At 35.8% G+C, this 16534-nt stretch overlaps 2 protein-coding genes across 2 annotated transcripts; one reads left to right on the forward strand and one right to left on the reverse strand.

Annotated features, from left to right (window-relative positions):
• Positions 1–2005: 2005 nt before the first annotated feature.
• On the forward strand, positions 2006–6753 carry LOC137738345 (gibberellin 2-beta-dioxygenase 2-like). The gene is made up of 3 exons (XM_068477983.1): positions 2006–2501; positions 4593–4974; positions 6175–6753. Exons 1-3 carry the CDS (start codon positions 2122–2124, stop codon positions 6451–6453), a joined length of 1041 nt encoding a protein of 346 aa, XP_068334084.1. The 5' UTR covers positions 2006–2121; the 3' UTR covers positions 6454–6753.
• A 1014-nt stretch (positions 6754–7767) lies between these two features.
• Positions 7768–11714, reverse strand: LOC137737859 (alkaline/neutral invertase A, mitochondrial-like). The gene is made up of 6 exons (XM_068477427.1): positions 10602–11714; positions 10061–10226; positions 9672–9883; positions 8886–9379; positions 8712–8760; positions 7768–8526 (listed from the first exon to the last, which is right to left on the reverse strand). Exons 1-6 carry the CDS (start codon positions 11412–11414, stop codon positions 8200–8202), a joined length of 2061 nt encoding a protein of 686 aa, XP_068333528.1. The 5' UTR covers positions 11415–11714; the 3' UTR covers positions 7768–8199.
• Between the last annotated feature and the right edge of the window lie 4820 nt (positions 11715–16534).

Genomic DNA, 16534 nt, shown 5'->3' on the forward strand with positions numbered 1-16534 from the left:
TGTGTGTTGGTTATATCGAGTGTTGTGTACTTGTACCGCACTATATTTTTTCAGATAAAGAGGTTGATTTCATCTTCAGTTTTTTACCAGTAAGTCTCACTTGTATTAGACATGAGATACGATAATGTAGCTTATCTAACATTTTCCAAATGTAAAACCACAAACAGATTATAACTTGATTAGTCGAAAACTCATCCAAATTTGTCGATTGTAATCACAATTAATTAAATTCCTAATCAACCACTGACCACGTAAGTATGGCTTTCACAGTAATGACCAACACTTGAAGAATGATGAATCACGAATTCCTTGAACCCAAATCAAAAACCCAGAAAAAAACTAGATTATGCCATATTGTCATGGGCAATTAAAGATGGGTGAACCACAAATATGGACCAATTACACCATCCATGATCCATCTAGTATTGTCTTTATCATGTGAGATACGATTGGACGTAGGATCTGTATAGTAACTGAAGTTGGTACCTTTGGGATAAGAGTTGTTACTTGTTGCCCAACAAAATGTTGAGTTTGATGATCATTGATGATCACAATACGTGGAAAGTCATGCTCGTACAAACCCAACTCATCAAAACCACCACCTCCAGAATAAGTTACCTACACGGGAGACATATTCATTATCTCTATCACATACTATATGATACAGAATACGTCATACAACTAGTAAAATAACGAGAATGTGAACATAACATCGTTGTATGAAAGTTTTTTTCGTCAATATTATCTGTCAATGCATCGATAAATAGTCAACAATATTTAAATGTGTTGTTTTTTAGTTTTGTTTATTTTGTATTTCTAGTTAAAGACATTGCTAAAAGTCGTAGATGGTTGTAAGATCAAAATCAAAGTATACAAAAAGGAATATGTATACAAAATCGAAAAGAGCATGAACACACATGGAAGGGAGATGGGTCAAAGGGCTTACTTGCAAGTTGCATTTTTCTTTTTGTTCTGAACACGTCTCTTACACGACCGATCCTCCAAATGTGAATATTAATAAAATATTTGACCATATAATAATAGATTTCACACCCAGAATTCATGCAATTTAAGTAAGAAATAAAATCATCCACAAAAAGGAGAAACGACAGGAAAATATGTGTAGAGATATAAAATTGTCACATTTTAGAATTATTAAACCAAAACTATCAATACACACAAAATTCCACACCAATACGCTCATATCAAAATTCATACAATTATACAATTATATTATTAGATTTTTAGACTCTCTGATTAAACAAAAAAAAAAAAAAAAAAAAAGAAACAAATGATCTTGGTTTTGTTATTACGGTGCATGCTATACGTTCTCGTGTTTATTGCGAGTAATATTTAAGACTTGTGAACCAAAGATGAATAACTGCTAAACCCAATAAGTAAGGATAATACTTGCATTTTTTTGTTTTGGGGTATGAGCTCATTCACTTGCAAATAATGTAATTTCATCATAGATATTTCATAATTGGAAATGTTCAACTTCTTAATCTTTATTTAAAGCTTGTCGTTACGAAAAATCATTCAAATATGAGACCGTATAGTCATTCTAATATATCAAATAAATCAATGGTTCATTATTAATAGTTATTTGGTACTTATATTGTTGATTCTTTTTATTCAATTAGATGACTTATTGATCTTAAGTTCGAAATAAAATTTCTACAATAAAAAAGTGTTATTTGCAAATGTGAGAATGAGTTGATTCCAATTAACGATGGAATGCAAATATTATGCATAAACTAATGAATTAAATAAGAAAACGAAAGAAACCTAGTCAAGGAAGCGTGCACAATTAAGTCAACCTTCTTGTATGACAGAAATTTGCTAGTTGTACTTCACCCAAAAGTCTACGATTCCTGAATCCCCAGTAACCCTTTTGTTTAACCCCAACCGCTTGCATAGATCCTCTCTCACACGCTCTCTCTGCTTCTCTCTTAAATACCCCAATACATATCACTTCCTTTCCAAACTTCCTCTACACAAAAAACTCCCTCTTCTTTCTTTTCCTCTCTCTTTTCCCCCCCACAAAAAACCCTACTGATATTCTTAGTTATTCACCATCTCTTCTTAGTTTTCTGCACCACATCTCTTAGATTACCAGCCATGGTGGTGGCATCTCCAAACCCAACCCGCAACGAAAAGATCCAGGCCGTTGATCTTCCCATCATAGACCTCTCAGCCGAGAGGTCACAAGTGAGGAAGCTCATTGTCAAAGCTTGTGAGGACTATGGTTTCTTCAAGGTCATCAACCATGGCGTCCCAAAAGACATTATATCCAAAGTGGAGGAGCAAAGCCTCAGCTTCTTTGCCCAACCAGTGTCCGAGAAGCAAAGGGCGGGGCCTTCCGATCCCTTTGGCTATGGCTGCAAGAACATAGGCCTCAATGGTGATACGGGAGAGGTTGAGTACCTTATTTTCAACACTAACCCAATTTCGATTGCTCAAAGATCCAAAACCATCTCAAATGAGCCTACAAAATTCAGGTACTCTCATTCTACACTCATCACAAGTGTATTTTTCTTTTCTAATATAGAAAATTTGAAGTGTAGAATGAAATTTGTTGAATGCTAATAACAATTCTCTATATATTTCTATATATATATATATATATACACACGGTAGCTATCTCAGTAGTTATTATTGGGTTTCAATTCTTTATAGTTATTAGTTACTTTTTCTTTAGGAAGGTGGTACATGACTTGTAAAATTTAGCTAAAATTTATTTAATGAACGACGGTCGGGGGAAGGGTTGACAATTTTGTGTAGGTCTAGGTACAAACTGTTCATTAGTTAGCCATTTACTTTTAAAGAAAATGATGGACTTGTTTGAAAGTGTGTTTTTCTTTTTATAAGAAGTACGTCAAATTTCTTTTTCAAAATTCCTGGGTTTAGGATTTCAAAACTTGGTTTTTTAAGTCTACTGTTTAATCTTTTTTTGTTTTTTTTTTTTTCTCTATCACAACAAACTCATTTAAAAGAAGATAAGTTGATCAGCTGCAAAGTTTATTCAAATTCAAACAAACTTGATGATTTTAGTTTCTCTTTATTTCTTATTTATCCAATTTCTCTTATGATTCGAATTCATTTCAAATATTTCTTTGAACACAAAATAATAATTCTTCACTAAATAGAAGTGCAAATAAGTTGGAATTTGGAATAACTATTTGAAATGTTAATGACAAATTTCTCCATTTTTTGTATATGGAAAATCAAAATTAAATTAAAATTGAAAAGTCAAAAATAGAGGAAACCCATTTGGTTATTCACGTGACTTGTTAAAATCTAAACAAACACTGAAAAGTTACAAGGAAACAAAGAGAAATTTTATTTGAGCCCATACAACATTTCTCTACATCAAATTTACTTTTTACATCCATATTATTTTTAATTAAATAATCAATCTTTCTTTAAACCAAAACTTGATGATGATTATGCAATATAATAAAATAGACAATTCATATTTAGAATTTAAGTTAGATACAAAATGAAGTTTGATTCAAATAAAATTTTCCAAATTGAACAGTAAGAAATAGAGGAAACCCATTTGGTTATTCACGTGACTTGTTAAAATCTAGACAAGCACTGAAAAGTGACAAGGAAACGGAGCGAGATGACTACCTCTTCTCGACTCCTAGCTGTCAGTGACACATCCACTGAATCGGACCCTCCTCTTCCTCCTCTCTGTACAGATTGTACACAAATTACAGAGCTAGCATGTATTCCATTATTGGAGGCAGATTATCTGCCTTCTTGTTTGGATGTATTTTTTTTATTTTTTTATTTTGTATTGTTACTATTAAATTACGTTAATATTTTATATTAATTTTTTTATATAAATAATAAGAAAAATATATATATATAAAATATTAACATAATTTAATCATAACCTTACAAATAAAAAAAATAAAAAAAATATCCAATCAGGACGCAGACAATCTACCCCTTCCATTATTCGAAGGAATCAGAAAAGAGAAAAATCGAGTACAAAATTGTTGTACCATTATTGTGTTGAAAATTGGGGAATCAGAATGACGAGTCAGAGGCAGTGTCACATCAAGAGCGTCAAATCATGTCATAAAATAATAAAAACGAATATGATTTTATGTTGTTATATTTTTATTAATAAAAAGAATTTTGTTAATCAGAAGTCTAGATTATTGTGTATAGTTTATATCTAATCTTCAAGAGATTTTTAGTTATCCTCAGTCGGTTGTATATCTCATAATGGAGTTAGAAAGTGACCAGTTTTTAGACTTTGTTTTACATAAAAACTAACAAGACAATGGTATTGAAAAAATGGAGTCAGAGCAGGAAAACAAACTGCTTATTAAAATAAGTAAGAGATAAATTTTCATGAAACAAGTTTACACTATTATGATCTCTCGAGTTCTTAATACTTAGTGCCAAGTCATGTAGAGAAACTCTTGTACAACATCTTCTATAAGTGATCTAAAACGTTATGGTAGCCATGAATTCGTTTAGGATCCATCGGTTTCATGCAGAAGGTGAAAGAACTGCAAGCTAGACTGTGGGTTCTGAATATCCTGATGAATTGAGTGGTATTGTCTGAACAGCTCGGCAGTGAGTGGATACATTGCAGCAGTTAGGGATTTGGCATGTGAGCTCTTGGATCTGATTGGTGAGGGATTGTGGATCCCTGACACATCAGTCTTCAGTAGGCTGATCAGGGACGTCGACAGTGACTCGGTCTTCAGGCTCAATCACTACCCGCATCTGCACAACAAGAAGGACATCTGCAAGGATAATGATACGTCACCATCCTCCATCAGTAACATCAGCAAGGTAGGGTTTGGGGAGCATTCCGACCCTCAGCTCCTCACCCTCCTGAGGTCCAACGACGTGGGCGGCCTCCAAATCTCTCCACAAGATGGGGTGTGGGTCTCCGTCCCCTCTGACCCCACGGCCTATTGGGTTAATGTGGGTGACGTGTTGCAGGTTGGTCGATTTTCTCTCACCCTCTCTCTCTTGTTTCTCTCTCTAGATATTCACATGTCATGTTAATCATAACAATCTTAAAAAGAAGACTTTGAATTGATTGAGACTGACTGAGAACTGATTTGGAGTAATCGCTGCAATTTTTTGACTGCATGTAGCTTTTGCATTTTATGGTAAGTGGGGGCCCAGAATTTTGAGTCTAACCAATCAGAGTGTGTTCTTAGTCTGGGGGATTCGCCCCATTGGGTAATTGATGACTGCCCATATTTGAAAGCAGATTGGAACTGAAAAGTGCTTTGGTTAGTTGGAAGCATGCCATTTATGGTGTGTTTAGGACAACCTCACAAAACCGGGTCATTTTTCCTATCAAGTTAATTTAATTGTGTCCAAGGAATATGAATATCATAAGTAATTACACACCTAGACCTAATCCCCTTTATGTTCCCTTTGGGTTGGTTTCCTTTGTTCAGGTAGTCATAGTCCTTCCTCTGCATATGAGCTTTGTGGGTTAAAGCGTGCTGACTGATGATAATCTCACAATTTATCAATGATTGATAGTTGGGCATGGGTAGCTGTCAGTCACTGTTGATAGTGAATCCTACAACTTATCAATGACTGAGATCACATGCATACGTTTGACATATGTTGTTAAAACAACAAATGTATTTATTCGTAGAAGTTAGAACAAAAGAGGGGGAGAAGCATGATAAACCTTAACTTACCTCAAGTCATAACAATAAGAATTGTCCCACTGAGTATTAAAAAATAGGAAAGAGTATTCATACTTCTTAAAAATTTTAAACTAGGGTTTGCATACTTCTTAAAGAACCCAATTCAACCTAAGAAAGGTGCTCGTTAGGTAGTCACGTCTCATGATAAGGGACATTCCTTTTTGGTTGGAAATGAAAACAACTTCTCATACATAATTGAAGTTTTTTTTTTTTTTTTTTTTTGGGGAAACGGTTGAAGTGACTTTATGCTTTTCCAAGTACAACTTTCTTAAAGGTCATAAAAAAGTTTGGCAATCAATTTAACACCAAGTTATGAATCATATCAATAATATAGGTGAGATTTACAAACTTGCATAAATTTAGAATGTAGTCCCATGCTCATAGACAACATCTTCAATAATAGTAAAATACTGTTGCTTTTGTTTAGCTGAATTGTTTTTTTCACTAATTTTACCCTTAATTTTGTAAGGCCATGACAAATGGAAGATTTGTGAGCGTTAGACATAGAGCCTTAACCAATCCAACAAAGTCTAGAATGTCAATGGCGTATTTTGCAGCTTCCTCCCTGAACGCATGTTTGAGTGCTCTTCCAGAAATGGTCACACCGGAGAAGCCTCAGCTCTACAAACACTTCACTTGGGCTGAGTACAAGAAAACCACGCACTCTCTACGCCTTGGTGAAAACCGTCTTAACCTCTTCAGAATTTCTACCAATGATGAATGCTTCATAGATCAACCGCAGCAATGAGAAGTCATAGAGAAAAAGAAGATGAGGAAAGTGAAAATTCTTACTGCATTGTGAAGTGAAGCAGCTTTTTTTCTTTCTTTTTTGTTCTTCATGCATTCAGTTTTTCCCAAAGTTTTTCTTACTCAAGCGAAAGTCATAGACTTTGTACTTATATATGGGAAAATGTTGTACTTAATTAGGTTATCGATGAAAGAAAAGGAAAAAAAAAAATTAATCTCAAGACCTATGGTCTATATTTAGTTTCTTTTCGATATGGAAAAAAGTTGAGATAAAGAATCAAACTCTTATCGTGAATGTGAATGTGACATTTGATATTTTTATTTTTATTTAATTGAAAAACTGAAGATAGAACATCAAACTTTTATTGTGAATGTGAACAAATTAATGCTCTATTATTTGAGATTGAAACCCCACCATCAAAATGATTGATCTTAGGTTTCTAAGCTGTGTATGTATTCGTTTAGTTTCAAAAGAAAAGGTTCAAATATCTGTCTTGGTGCAATTCTCAAAAAGAAGAAAATTTTGCCTGCATGCACGTGGGATTCTTTGTAAAGGGAAAAAAGAAAAATGGTCCCTTTTATTTTGGTGCAACCGTACAAGTGTCCAGCTCATGGCATCGAATGACAATCTTTGGCAGGTATCCTTCTAAAGATTGTTCTCCTCTCCTACCTTTCAGCATGGACCAGACCGCACCATAATAATCTCCACTTCAAATATGAGAAAGTGGTGAGATTCTTATGTATCATCATAATATATTCTTATGAATTTACGACATTCATTTTTTGACCTGTAAACTTGTAAATGTAAAATATAATTTTGATTATACGTAAGGATTTTTGTCTCGACATCATTACTAATAGGACATAAAGTATGATGTAAGATGATGTGGAGGGTAAGAATCTAACGAAAAACCATCAAAATTATTTGCTAGGTTTATGGATCTGGATACAAAGAATTATTGAAATAGGTAAGGACTAGTGGCTAGTGTGGAAGTGTCCCTTCAGGAGTTGTGTGGCCCCCAACTGCATCCTGCAACCCAAGCACGAAGAAAATCACACAGAAAGCTGCAAATATTCTTCAGCCAAAACCACTCGTTTAATTTTTTCCGGAAATCATCTTTTTATTTTATATGTTTCGTGATTTATAATCTAAAAGCCCCGATCTTAAGCACGAAGTCTATGAATTGAGTACAAAATGTGTTGAGATGGATTCCTTCAAAACCTTGAGCAGCAAAGAATTGTTCTTAAATTAGTTAGGTATTAAGTAATCTACTCGGATGAACCTAATTCCAACGCACAAAATGAAATAAGAGAATTAATTTGCTAAACTCCGTTCAAATTTATTACATTTTCCACATCGTATAATGATACATGTAAATTGTTAAGCCATATAAACATAGGAGACATGAGCTAAAAGGCTCTCCTAAAATCAATCTGTACTTCAATGGGGTATATGCTATCCACACACCTCTTTTTATTTTCCACACTCTCAATTTCCGACTGTTAGATCGAATGAATTGAAGAGGATCACTGGATAGAAATTAACAAGGGGTGTATAAAGTAAAAATAGGTGTGTGGATAGAAATTACATAAGAATATGCAGTTTACAACCGCTGGGTGTTAGAGAAACTCCAATGCCTATCCTTGTTTTGGACCAAGTCACCTCCGAATCATCATCCACGGTTTTGTTAGTTACCCACGTTCACCGCGTTGCCCACAAGCACCGAGCATAAATATATCCTTGTCACTAGACCGCTACCTGAGATTTTGCTGCGAAGCGTGAACACTTCTTTCGACTAGTTTTGTTGAGAACACAAACGCAAGTCTCGAGAAGTTCATAATCTTCCTCCCAAAACAACAATGACGCTTTCTCGGGGTTCTCCAAAAGCATCTTCGAGCTTAGGTAACCAGCAATTGTCCACGTCTGGTGAAGCCGGGATTGCTTGCCTACAAATCTCCCACTTTTTGTGTCATAGTATTCGGGCCAGTGATCCATAGAAAGCCTCTTTTCTGCCAAAGCAACTGCCTTTTCCGCTAATTCTGTCCTCCCCATCTTGATGCAAGCCAATGTGAACTACGATAATTATAAAAGACAGAGTTACAGAAAATCAGATAATTGGGTTGCAGCACCATAGTATACAGGATTTATAGAACTAAGGACAATCGACAGGGGCACAGAATAACTCTCTGGATCACCTCAACAAAGTAACCCCAAAAAGAAAGCGAAACGATCTAAAGAAACTCCTTTTATGGACATACCTGCCATAGGAGGGTTGGCCAAGATCCGCCATTATGATATGACCAAGGCCTACAAGTGGAGACAATAAGTGCATAAGAAATAATTCTACCGGGAGAAAAGCTTCTAGTCAGAAGATTTGCAGAACAAGGAGGTATACATAAGTAACAAAGAGAATAAAATTTGTAGAGCCTCACGTGTTTTTTGGGTCACCACCAGTAGTTATTCGCCATTCTTCATACTCCAGAGCAGGGTAGCAAATTTTAAGGGGCATTTGAGCCACGAAATCATCCCATTTGGACTCAATCAAATTCAAAATACCCTCATTCTGTCTTTGGGTACCCAGAGATGATACAATGGACCAAAGATTTCCAAGAGTGAAGAACCTAAAATCCATATGAGCAGGTTGCAGATTGCCGATGAGGTAACCACCTTCCTCAGGAATCCAATCTACTAACCAAGAGGGAATTTGATCTGGATAGATATTGAACCTGTTGATGGCATCTGTGGAATATTCCTCTGTCTTGTAACGATAAATCTCATTGATCTTCTTCATATCCGCCCAATAATACTCTCTGATGTGAAATGAGAGTGCACTAAGTCGGTTATTGACTGCAGTCACCAAATCTTTTGTTCCATCATTGACAATGAGCATTTCACGTGAGCATCGTAAAGCTGAATAAAACAATGCCTGTATAACCAGATTTGTTAAGTAAAGTACAAACCAGAGAGGCAAGCAAAATAAGGGGCCAAATAAGAAGGCAAGCAGAGGGCTAGTGTTCTATCTAATTGCTTAATTAAGCAATTTAAGCCACCATTCCCTTGGGGGACACTATGATAGTTAGGAGTTTTCTCTTAAGAAATATTGGACACAACCGATGGTGTGACTTCTATAGAAAGAACAACGGACAACAAAACCCAGCTAGAAGCCTAGGATATGACAAGTATAAAGGCACTAAACATTTTTACATTTTCAAACTTACTTGGATTTCGAGAGGGTGTCCATGAATACCCATCCGTCTATCAATCATACAGGACCCATCAGTGACCAACAGGGTTGGAAACATGTCAAATCTATTTTTTAAACACAGATTAAGAATCAGCCTTATGCCTGTCTGGAACTCCACCCTTTCTTGTAATGCATAATCACCCGTGATCTTTCCATAAGCTCTCAACAAGATAATCCACCACAACCCTGTCAAAGTAATTCAAATATAAATCAGATACTATCTAACTGATTGTAAGATTGTAATGTCAATACGGTCTCCAACTCTCCCCTTTGCATCACTTATCCCAACCCAAAATGGACAAGAAAAAAACTGAAACGGTACTTTATATATGTCACAGTAACCAGCAATTAAGAATAGATTACCTGAATCAACAGGTGCTACACGGCCGATGGCTGATTCACCAAAATCAGGATCTAAAACTTCCTCAAATTCTCCTGGGCTTCCATCAAGAGGAACAGTCCTCACTTTAAAGCTTGCCGGCATCAACCCTTGCCCAGGGCTGTGGCAGTCCACTGTCTTCTCCCAGCTCTAACAAATGACCAAACAAGAATTAATCAGATGAGCAGTCACAAAAATGTGGCAATGCTCAATGCGGAACCAGATTACCAAAATATATTTGAATTTTGAACAGCATGCCAATTTCTATTCTTACATGACCACAGATGTCATTCGGGGTATCAATAAAGAGTTAAACAAGTTAAATTTGGTAGTTGGAGGAAACAATGAGATCATATACAAAATTTCAAAATCAAAACTCTAGCAACAAAGTTGAAATAGCATTGGTTTAAAACAATCGTGGGAAGAAGAATAGACAATACCATTACAACCAAAAGTTGAATGAGCATTGGTTTAAAAACAAGCTAATGGCAACATATACGCAACTGATAAAGATTGTGACATTACCTGTAACTGCAAAGTGTGAAGCAGAAAGTTCTTGACAATCTCCGCATCCCCATTGAGCAAGAAAGCAAGTGCCGATGGGACAAAATCACGAACAAAGACCTGATCGTAATTGAGGGGTGTCTTGTCAGCCGGATCAGTAGCAGCAAGAGTTCCCACCGGATTTCCACAGTAACTAACAACGGAATCTCGAAGTAACCTCCAGGCCTCCTCTTCAATATCAGACAGCTCTCTCTCAACCTTATTGTCATTCAAACCCTTGGAATTACCTACATTTACATTTACATTCACGTTTGAGCTATTTACCTCTACCCTAGACTCCTCTTCCTTAACTACATCACCACGATCCGTCTCAATCCTCTCAACCACTAAAGGTTTCACATTCAAGCCACCTTGAATGTAAATACTCTCGAACGAGGTCTTCCCTTTAACCTGAGACTCCACCGAGGTTGAATGGTTCCTAATATCCGACGCTACATTCGGTATCACTAAAACACCCCTTCTCCTACTACTACCCCTCCTACAACCAACACGGCTATTCGCCGAATAAACCCTAGACCGCCCCCAATTCGAATCGAAACCACTAAAATCTCTCCGATTCGGATCAATTACACGTATGTACCTTACAATCTGGGAACTACAGCCACGATCGTGACTTCTGGATCGCAATTTCGACAAATTACCAGTAACTTTTCTATTCAATTTCGGCTGCCCAGAACCGAAGATTGAAGAACCTCTGTAGCCATAGCCCGTGATAATTCTACAACATGGTCTCAAGCTCACGGTACAGATTCCAATACAATTGCTGCTACTCATTCTATCTATATTTACACTGATCACAAAATCCACTAATTTTTCTCCCTTTTTTTCCTTAAAAATTCAAAAAATAAGTACCAAAAACAGAAATTTGTGTTGTATTTTGGTAATTACGGCTCTGTTAATCTCGAAAAAAATTCAGAAAAACAGAGCTCGATCCGACGAAATTCTTGGACTATATAAATTATCAGAATTTAAAGCTAAAATTATTAGAAAAAAAAACAGAAAGTAGACGTTACTTACAGTTGATCTGCGCCAAGAGTTCGAATGAATTCGAATGCGATGAAGAGAGAGAGAGAGAGAGCGTGTTCGATCGGGAAAGTCGGTTGAAACCCGCTGTTTTATAACCAACGGAAAGGCTAAAGTTAGGTGGGACCTCTATTTTTAATTACATTAATAGCCCTGCTTGTGCCGGGTTATAGGTGCATATTCGAGAAAGGGGTGGCGTTTTTAAACGAGGCTAAATTTGTCCTTGTACTATCAGTAGGGTCCCTTGCGGGGACCCACGGTGTCTCGGTCTTCAGAATTAAAAATGTGCGGAAATCAATAAAGCGCGCGTCTGCGGGTTTGATATTTAGATGACGTGGGGGATGAGCATGTTTTGGATGACGTGGAGGATTGGGTAACAGGCGGGGTTCCAACAGCGACGGAGGAAAATCTATACGGAAACGCACGCGTGCGTGCGTGCGTGCGAGTAGGTTGAGTGCTTTGACCAGGAATATCTGTCAACAAGTCTTGCACGTTACCGTTAGAATCTAACTTCAGATTTGGGTCAAGAATATTGGGCTTGGAGGCTTCAAAGATTCAAATCCAAACTTGGTTTGGTTAAGGCCTTTTGATGCAATTGGTATTCTCTGGTCTTCAAATAGGGTGGTTTTAATGGGCTCAAACTTAGCAATTTCAATAGGCGGAGTGGCGGAAACAGGAGGTGCAGTAGTATTTATTTTCACTGGTAAGTGAAATAGGTCTTCATTTCAATTCTCGTCAAAAGGATAATTTGAATCACATTATACTAACTCATTGTGAAGGTTAGCCTATTCTCGCACTTCCTTAATATAGATAATATTGTTTGTTAAAAAAAAAAAGGACCAATCAGCATTAAATTGGTATTTAATTATTCGTTCATAGGCACACTCACAAGGGATGTATAGGGTGATTTAGAATCACACCTCTTGCGAGTGGTGTTGTATCTTAGAATTTCTTTTCAAATAAATAGTGGACCTCATATTTTATTTGTTCCTATCTGGTACCGAATATTACCGTAGTTGTTTACTTGTGTCATACAAGTCCTCATTAGTCTCTTATTGTCCAATTCAGAATTGAAGCACAAGGAAGCTCGGCCCCAAACTTGGTGGTAAAGACAAATTTGCTTCTAAGTAAAATAAGCAAATTTCATGCTGAATATCGTCACTGATGGCGTAAGCAGTGATTCCATTTACATTCGTACATATGCCAGATTCCACTAAATAATTGTGTATTACATAAAATATGAGTAATAATAAAAAAAGATGAATGATCAAACTCACTCAGCTGCTGCTTGACCCGCGTTTTACGTGGATGTTAATATTATGCATAAACAATTTAAACTTTCGTTTCCAGTCAAGCCACTTGGCTGCTAAAACTCGTCAATAATAATAATAATATATGTTTAGTTTAAAAAGAAGATCAATGTTTTCTAACACAAAATTATATTGTTTCTTGTCACTTTGTTTACGCTTAAACTATGTCCCACTTGGTGGGATAATGTAACCCGTTAATCCAAATTTAGCTGGTTTAATTTAGACTTCATCATATAAACGTTGTGCATGTACGTCATGCAATTGTGGTTTTGATATCAGAAGGGCAAAGCATGGTACTTCAGTCACGGATTTGAAGTTGGAGGTGCGTTAACAATGAGTAATTCTTTGTTGTTTGATGGTTACTCAGTAATTTGGTGTGTCGCAAATTTACGTGTAATAGTATATGTGATCGGTATGATTGATATTTTTCGTGTTTCATGTTAAAATACAATATTCATAGAAAATTGTTATTAGCACTCAAAAAATCTCATTCTACACTCCAAACTTTCTATATTTGGAAAGAAAAATACACTTGTGAGGAGTTTAGAATAAGATTTTTGGAGTGTCAATAACACTTCCTTATTCATAAACAGATATACATGCTATAACATGAGTTGATTGATAACATCACGTTGCGTGGTAGCCATAACATGTTATCTCACTACACTGCTGTCAAACGCATTTTGCAATATTTGAAAGGTACAATGTCATCTGGGATTACATATTCTACTGGAGAGTTATGCTTGAAAGCCTTTAGTGGTGCAAATTGGGCAAGCGACCCCAATGACAAAAGGTCTACAACAAAGTTCGTTGTTTTATTGGGATCAAATCCAATATCTTGGTCTTCCAAGAAGCAACAAACTGTTTCTCGATCATCTACAAAGGTAAAGTATTGGGTCATGTCATCCACTACAGCTGAACTTGATTGGATTCAACAATTCTTGACCTTTCTACATGTCAAAATGTCTAGTGCTACTGTGCTCTTTTGTGATAATTTGTCAGCCATAGCACTATCTTTTAATCCAGTTCAACATCAAAAGGCCAAGCATATTGAGATAGATGTTCATTTTGTTCGTGAAAAGATTGCTTAGAAGAAGTTGCTTGTGCAGTTTGTATCTTCTCAAGAGCAGTTTGCAAACATTCTCACCAAGGGTCTCAGTGCCCACACTTTCAAACTCACTGCAGCAATTTCATGCTTGGCTCTCCCAACCATGAGTTTGAGAGGGGGGGGGGGATGATAGAGCTAATGTAGAACTTGTATGAACTAGGATTGTGACACTTGTCAAAAGATTAATTAGAAGAGTTAGTTATAGTTGTTTGAATATGCAACTGTAAAGATCCTTGTATAAATACCCTCATAGTGTAATAACTTCCTCATTAAGTAAGAAATTCACAAAAACATTCTTTCTCTCTATCTTCAATTTCTCTCGACTTCTCTCTCTAAATTCTTTGTGTTAAATCTTCTACTTCTTGGTTTATAACTATAATCAACAAATCATCCACTGTTGTAATTTTTTAACCGACTAAGGTTAACCCATTAAGAGTTGGGTTATATGTACAAGTATGAGTAGCTATGTATAGAGTTAAAAACTCTCCAATAAAAAAAATTATAAAAAAAAAAGATCACAATTTTGATGGTCGGTTGACTCCTCTTCCCAAGCTGCTTGTGCCTTTATGTTACGAGACAATCGAGGTTTGCCGACAACTAGAAAGATTGGCATTACTTATATTCTGGTAGCTGAAGGTCGAGCGCTTTTAGAAGGTCTTCAAGCTGCGTTGGTTCGGGATTTCCTTTGCTTGGAGGTTGAAACTTGAAAGTGATTCTAAAGTCCGTGTTCATGCCATTAATGGGACCATCTGTCTCCACTGGTGCATCATATTCAAAAATTGTTTGCAGATTTTAGAATATCTCTTTCCATCATATTTATCGTGAAACAAATTTAGTAGCCGATGCTCTTTCTAGTGTTGCTCAGTCATCTTCTGATAGTTTGTCTTGGTAGTTGACTCTTTCTCTTCAGGTACGTTCAACTTGGTAAAAAAAAGGTGTGTTCATCAATGAACTAGTGTTGATTGATGTGAAACTACGTTATGATCAACTCGCATTATCTTAAGTAATGCATTTTGCATTGGATTTATCAACCTAGTAGTTAATTTTCTTGCTATTCCTATTTCATCCCTTAGCGATCGCTTTCCAAACCTCAAGTTTAATGGCTTCACACTTTTACATTCCTACAAATTAACATGGATGGTAAGGGTCGCCGTTCGTTGACATTCATGCTTCTTATTCAACTTTGTCTCTTCAAGGACAATGAAGTAGTAATAAGCAGGATCATCAAATTTATATATGCTTCATATAGTGGATCTCAATCCATGCTTGTACGAAAGCTATTTGTGCCCGCATTTGCTCAATAATTTGGCAAAATATATGGCATATGTTCAATGTTAATTGTTCATGACGTAACAAAAGTATGTACTTGGCCTTGTCCAATATGTATGCCAGGTGATCAAGAATCTGAAATGATCAAGCATGCTCCACCTTACATAACAGCTAGCTAATCAGTTTAGTCATGCACACGCATCTATTTATATATTTTGTTTAATTATATAGATTTAAGTACATGAGTGGCTTGTAGCTCGTTAATTGGTTAACAGTATAGTATTTTCCATTGCATCTGAGGTGTGAGCTCGACCCCTCCCTCCTCCAATATCGTTTATATATAAAATAAAAAAAAATGTGCACTTTTTATCATATATATGTAGTTTCAATATGAATCATCTCCCCCTAATATCGCTAGAATTAAGTAAGACGCCAAATTTATATCTATATGCATGAAACCTAGTGTACCCAAACAAACTTGTTTTGGCTCAACGCATATGTTGTCAAATCACTTTGACGTAAGTTACAAATGCACAAAGGTCACTACTACAAAAAACACTTTGCGCGACGAAATAAGTTTGTTGCGCAAAGTACAATTTCGTCGCGCAAAACCTTTCGCGAAGAAATTTTGGTCGTGCAAAGCTCCTGAAGATAGGGTTTGCGCAACGAAATATTTCATCACGCAAAGATTTTTGTTTTTTAATTAAATTAATTTAATATTTTGCGCGACAAAATTAATTGTTTGCGCAACGAAATATTTTGTCGCCCAAGGTCTTTGACTTTTTGTTTTATTATTTCTCTTATATTAATTTAATTATATTAATTGTTTGCGCGACTAAATATTTGGTAGTGCAAGATTTTTCGAATTTTTACTTTTTTAATTTAATTTAATTGTATGATTTTATCTTTTTAATTACTTTAATTTAAATTGACATATTCAAAATAAAATTACATATGAAAAATAGTGATCAAATTATCCAATATATATATATATATATATATATAATATAATATTCAAAATGTACACACAAATTAACAAAGTACAATAATAAAATCCTAATACATGTCTATTGTGGTGGTAGTGGCAAGGGATATGGTTCGATAGCATCCTAATCCTCAACTTTAGTCATCAAAGTCTCAACAATTCCCTATAAAAAAACAAACATGGTCAAATAACCAAAAAA

This window comes from Pyrus communis, chromosome 6 (assembly GCF_963583255.1).
Source record: "Pyrus communis chromosome 6, drPyrComm1.1, whole genome shotgun sequence".
Lineage (NCBI taxonomy): Eukaryota > Viridiplantae > Streptophyta > Magnoliopsida > Rosales > Rosaceae > Pyrus > Pyrus communis.

Excerpts from the sequence above, each read along its gene's own strand:
- LOC137738345 (XM_068477983.1), top strand. The coding sequence starts at position 2,122 with ATGGTGGTGGCATCTCCAAACCCAACCCGCAACGAAAAGATCCAGGCC. Across the intron at positions 2,502-4,592 it reads AATGAGCCTACAAAATTCAG|CTCGGCAGTGAGTGGATACA; the intron begins GTACTCTCATTC and ends TTGTCTGAACAG. Across the intron at positions 4,975-6,174 it reads ATGTGGGTGACGTGTTGCAG|GCCATGACAAATGGAAGATT; the intron begins GTTGGTCGATTT and ends TAATTTTGTAAG.
- LOC137737859 (XM_068477427.1), bottom strand. The coding sequence starts at position 11,414 with ATGAGTAGCAGCAATTGTATTGGAATCTGTACCGTGAGCTTGAGACCA. Across the intron at positions 10,227-10,601 it reads TTCACACTTTGCAGTTACAG|AGCTGGGAGAAGACAGTGGA; the intron begins GTAATGTCACAA and ends GTCATTTGTTAG. Across the intron at positions 8,761-8,885 it reads GGTGGTGACCCAAAAAACAC|GCCTTGGTCATATCATAATG; the intron begins GTGAGGCTCTAC and ends CTCCACTTGTAG.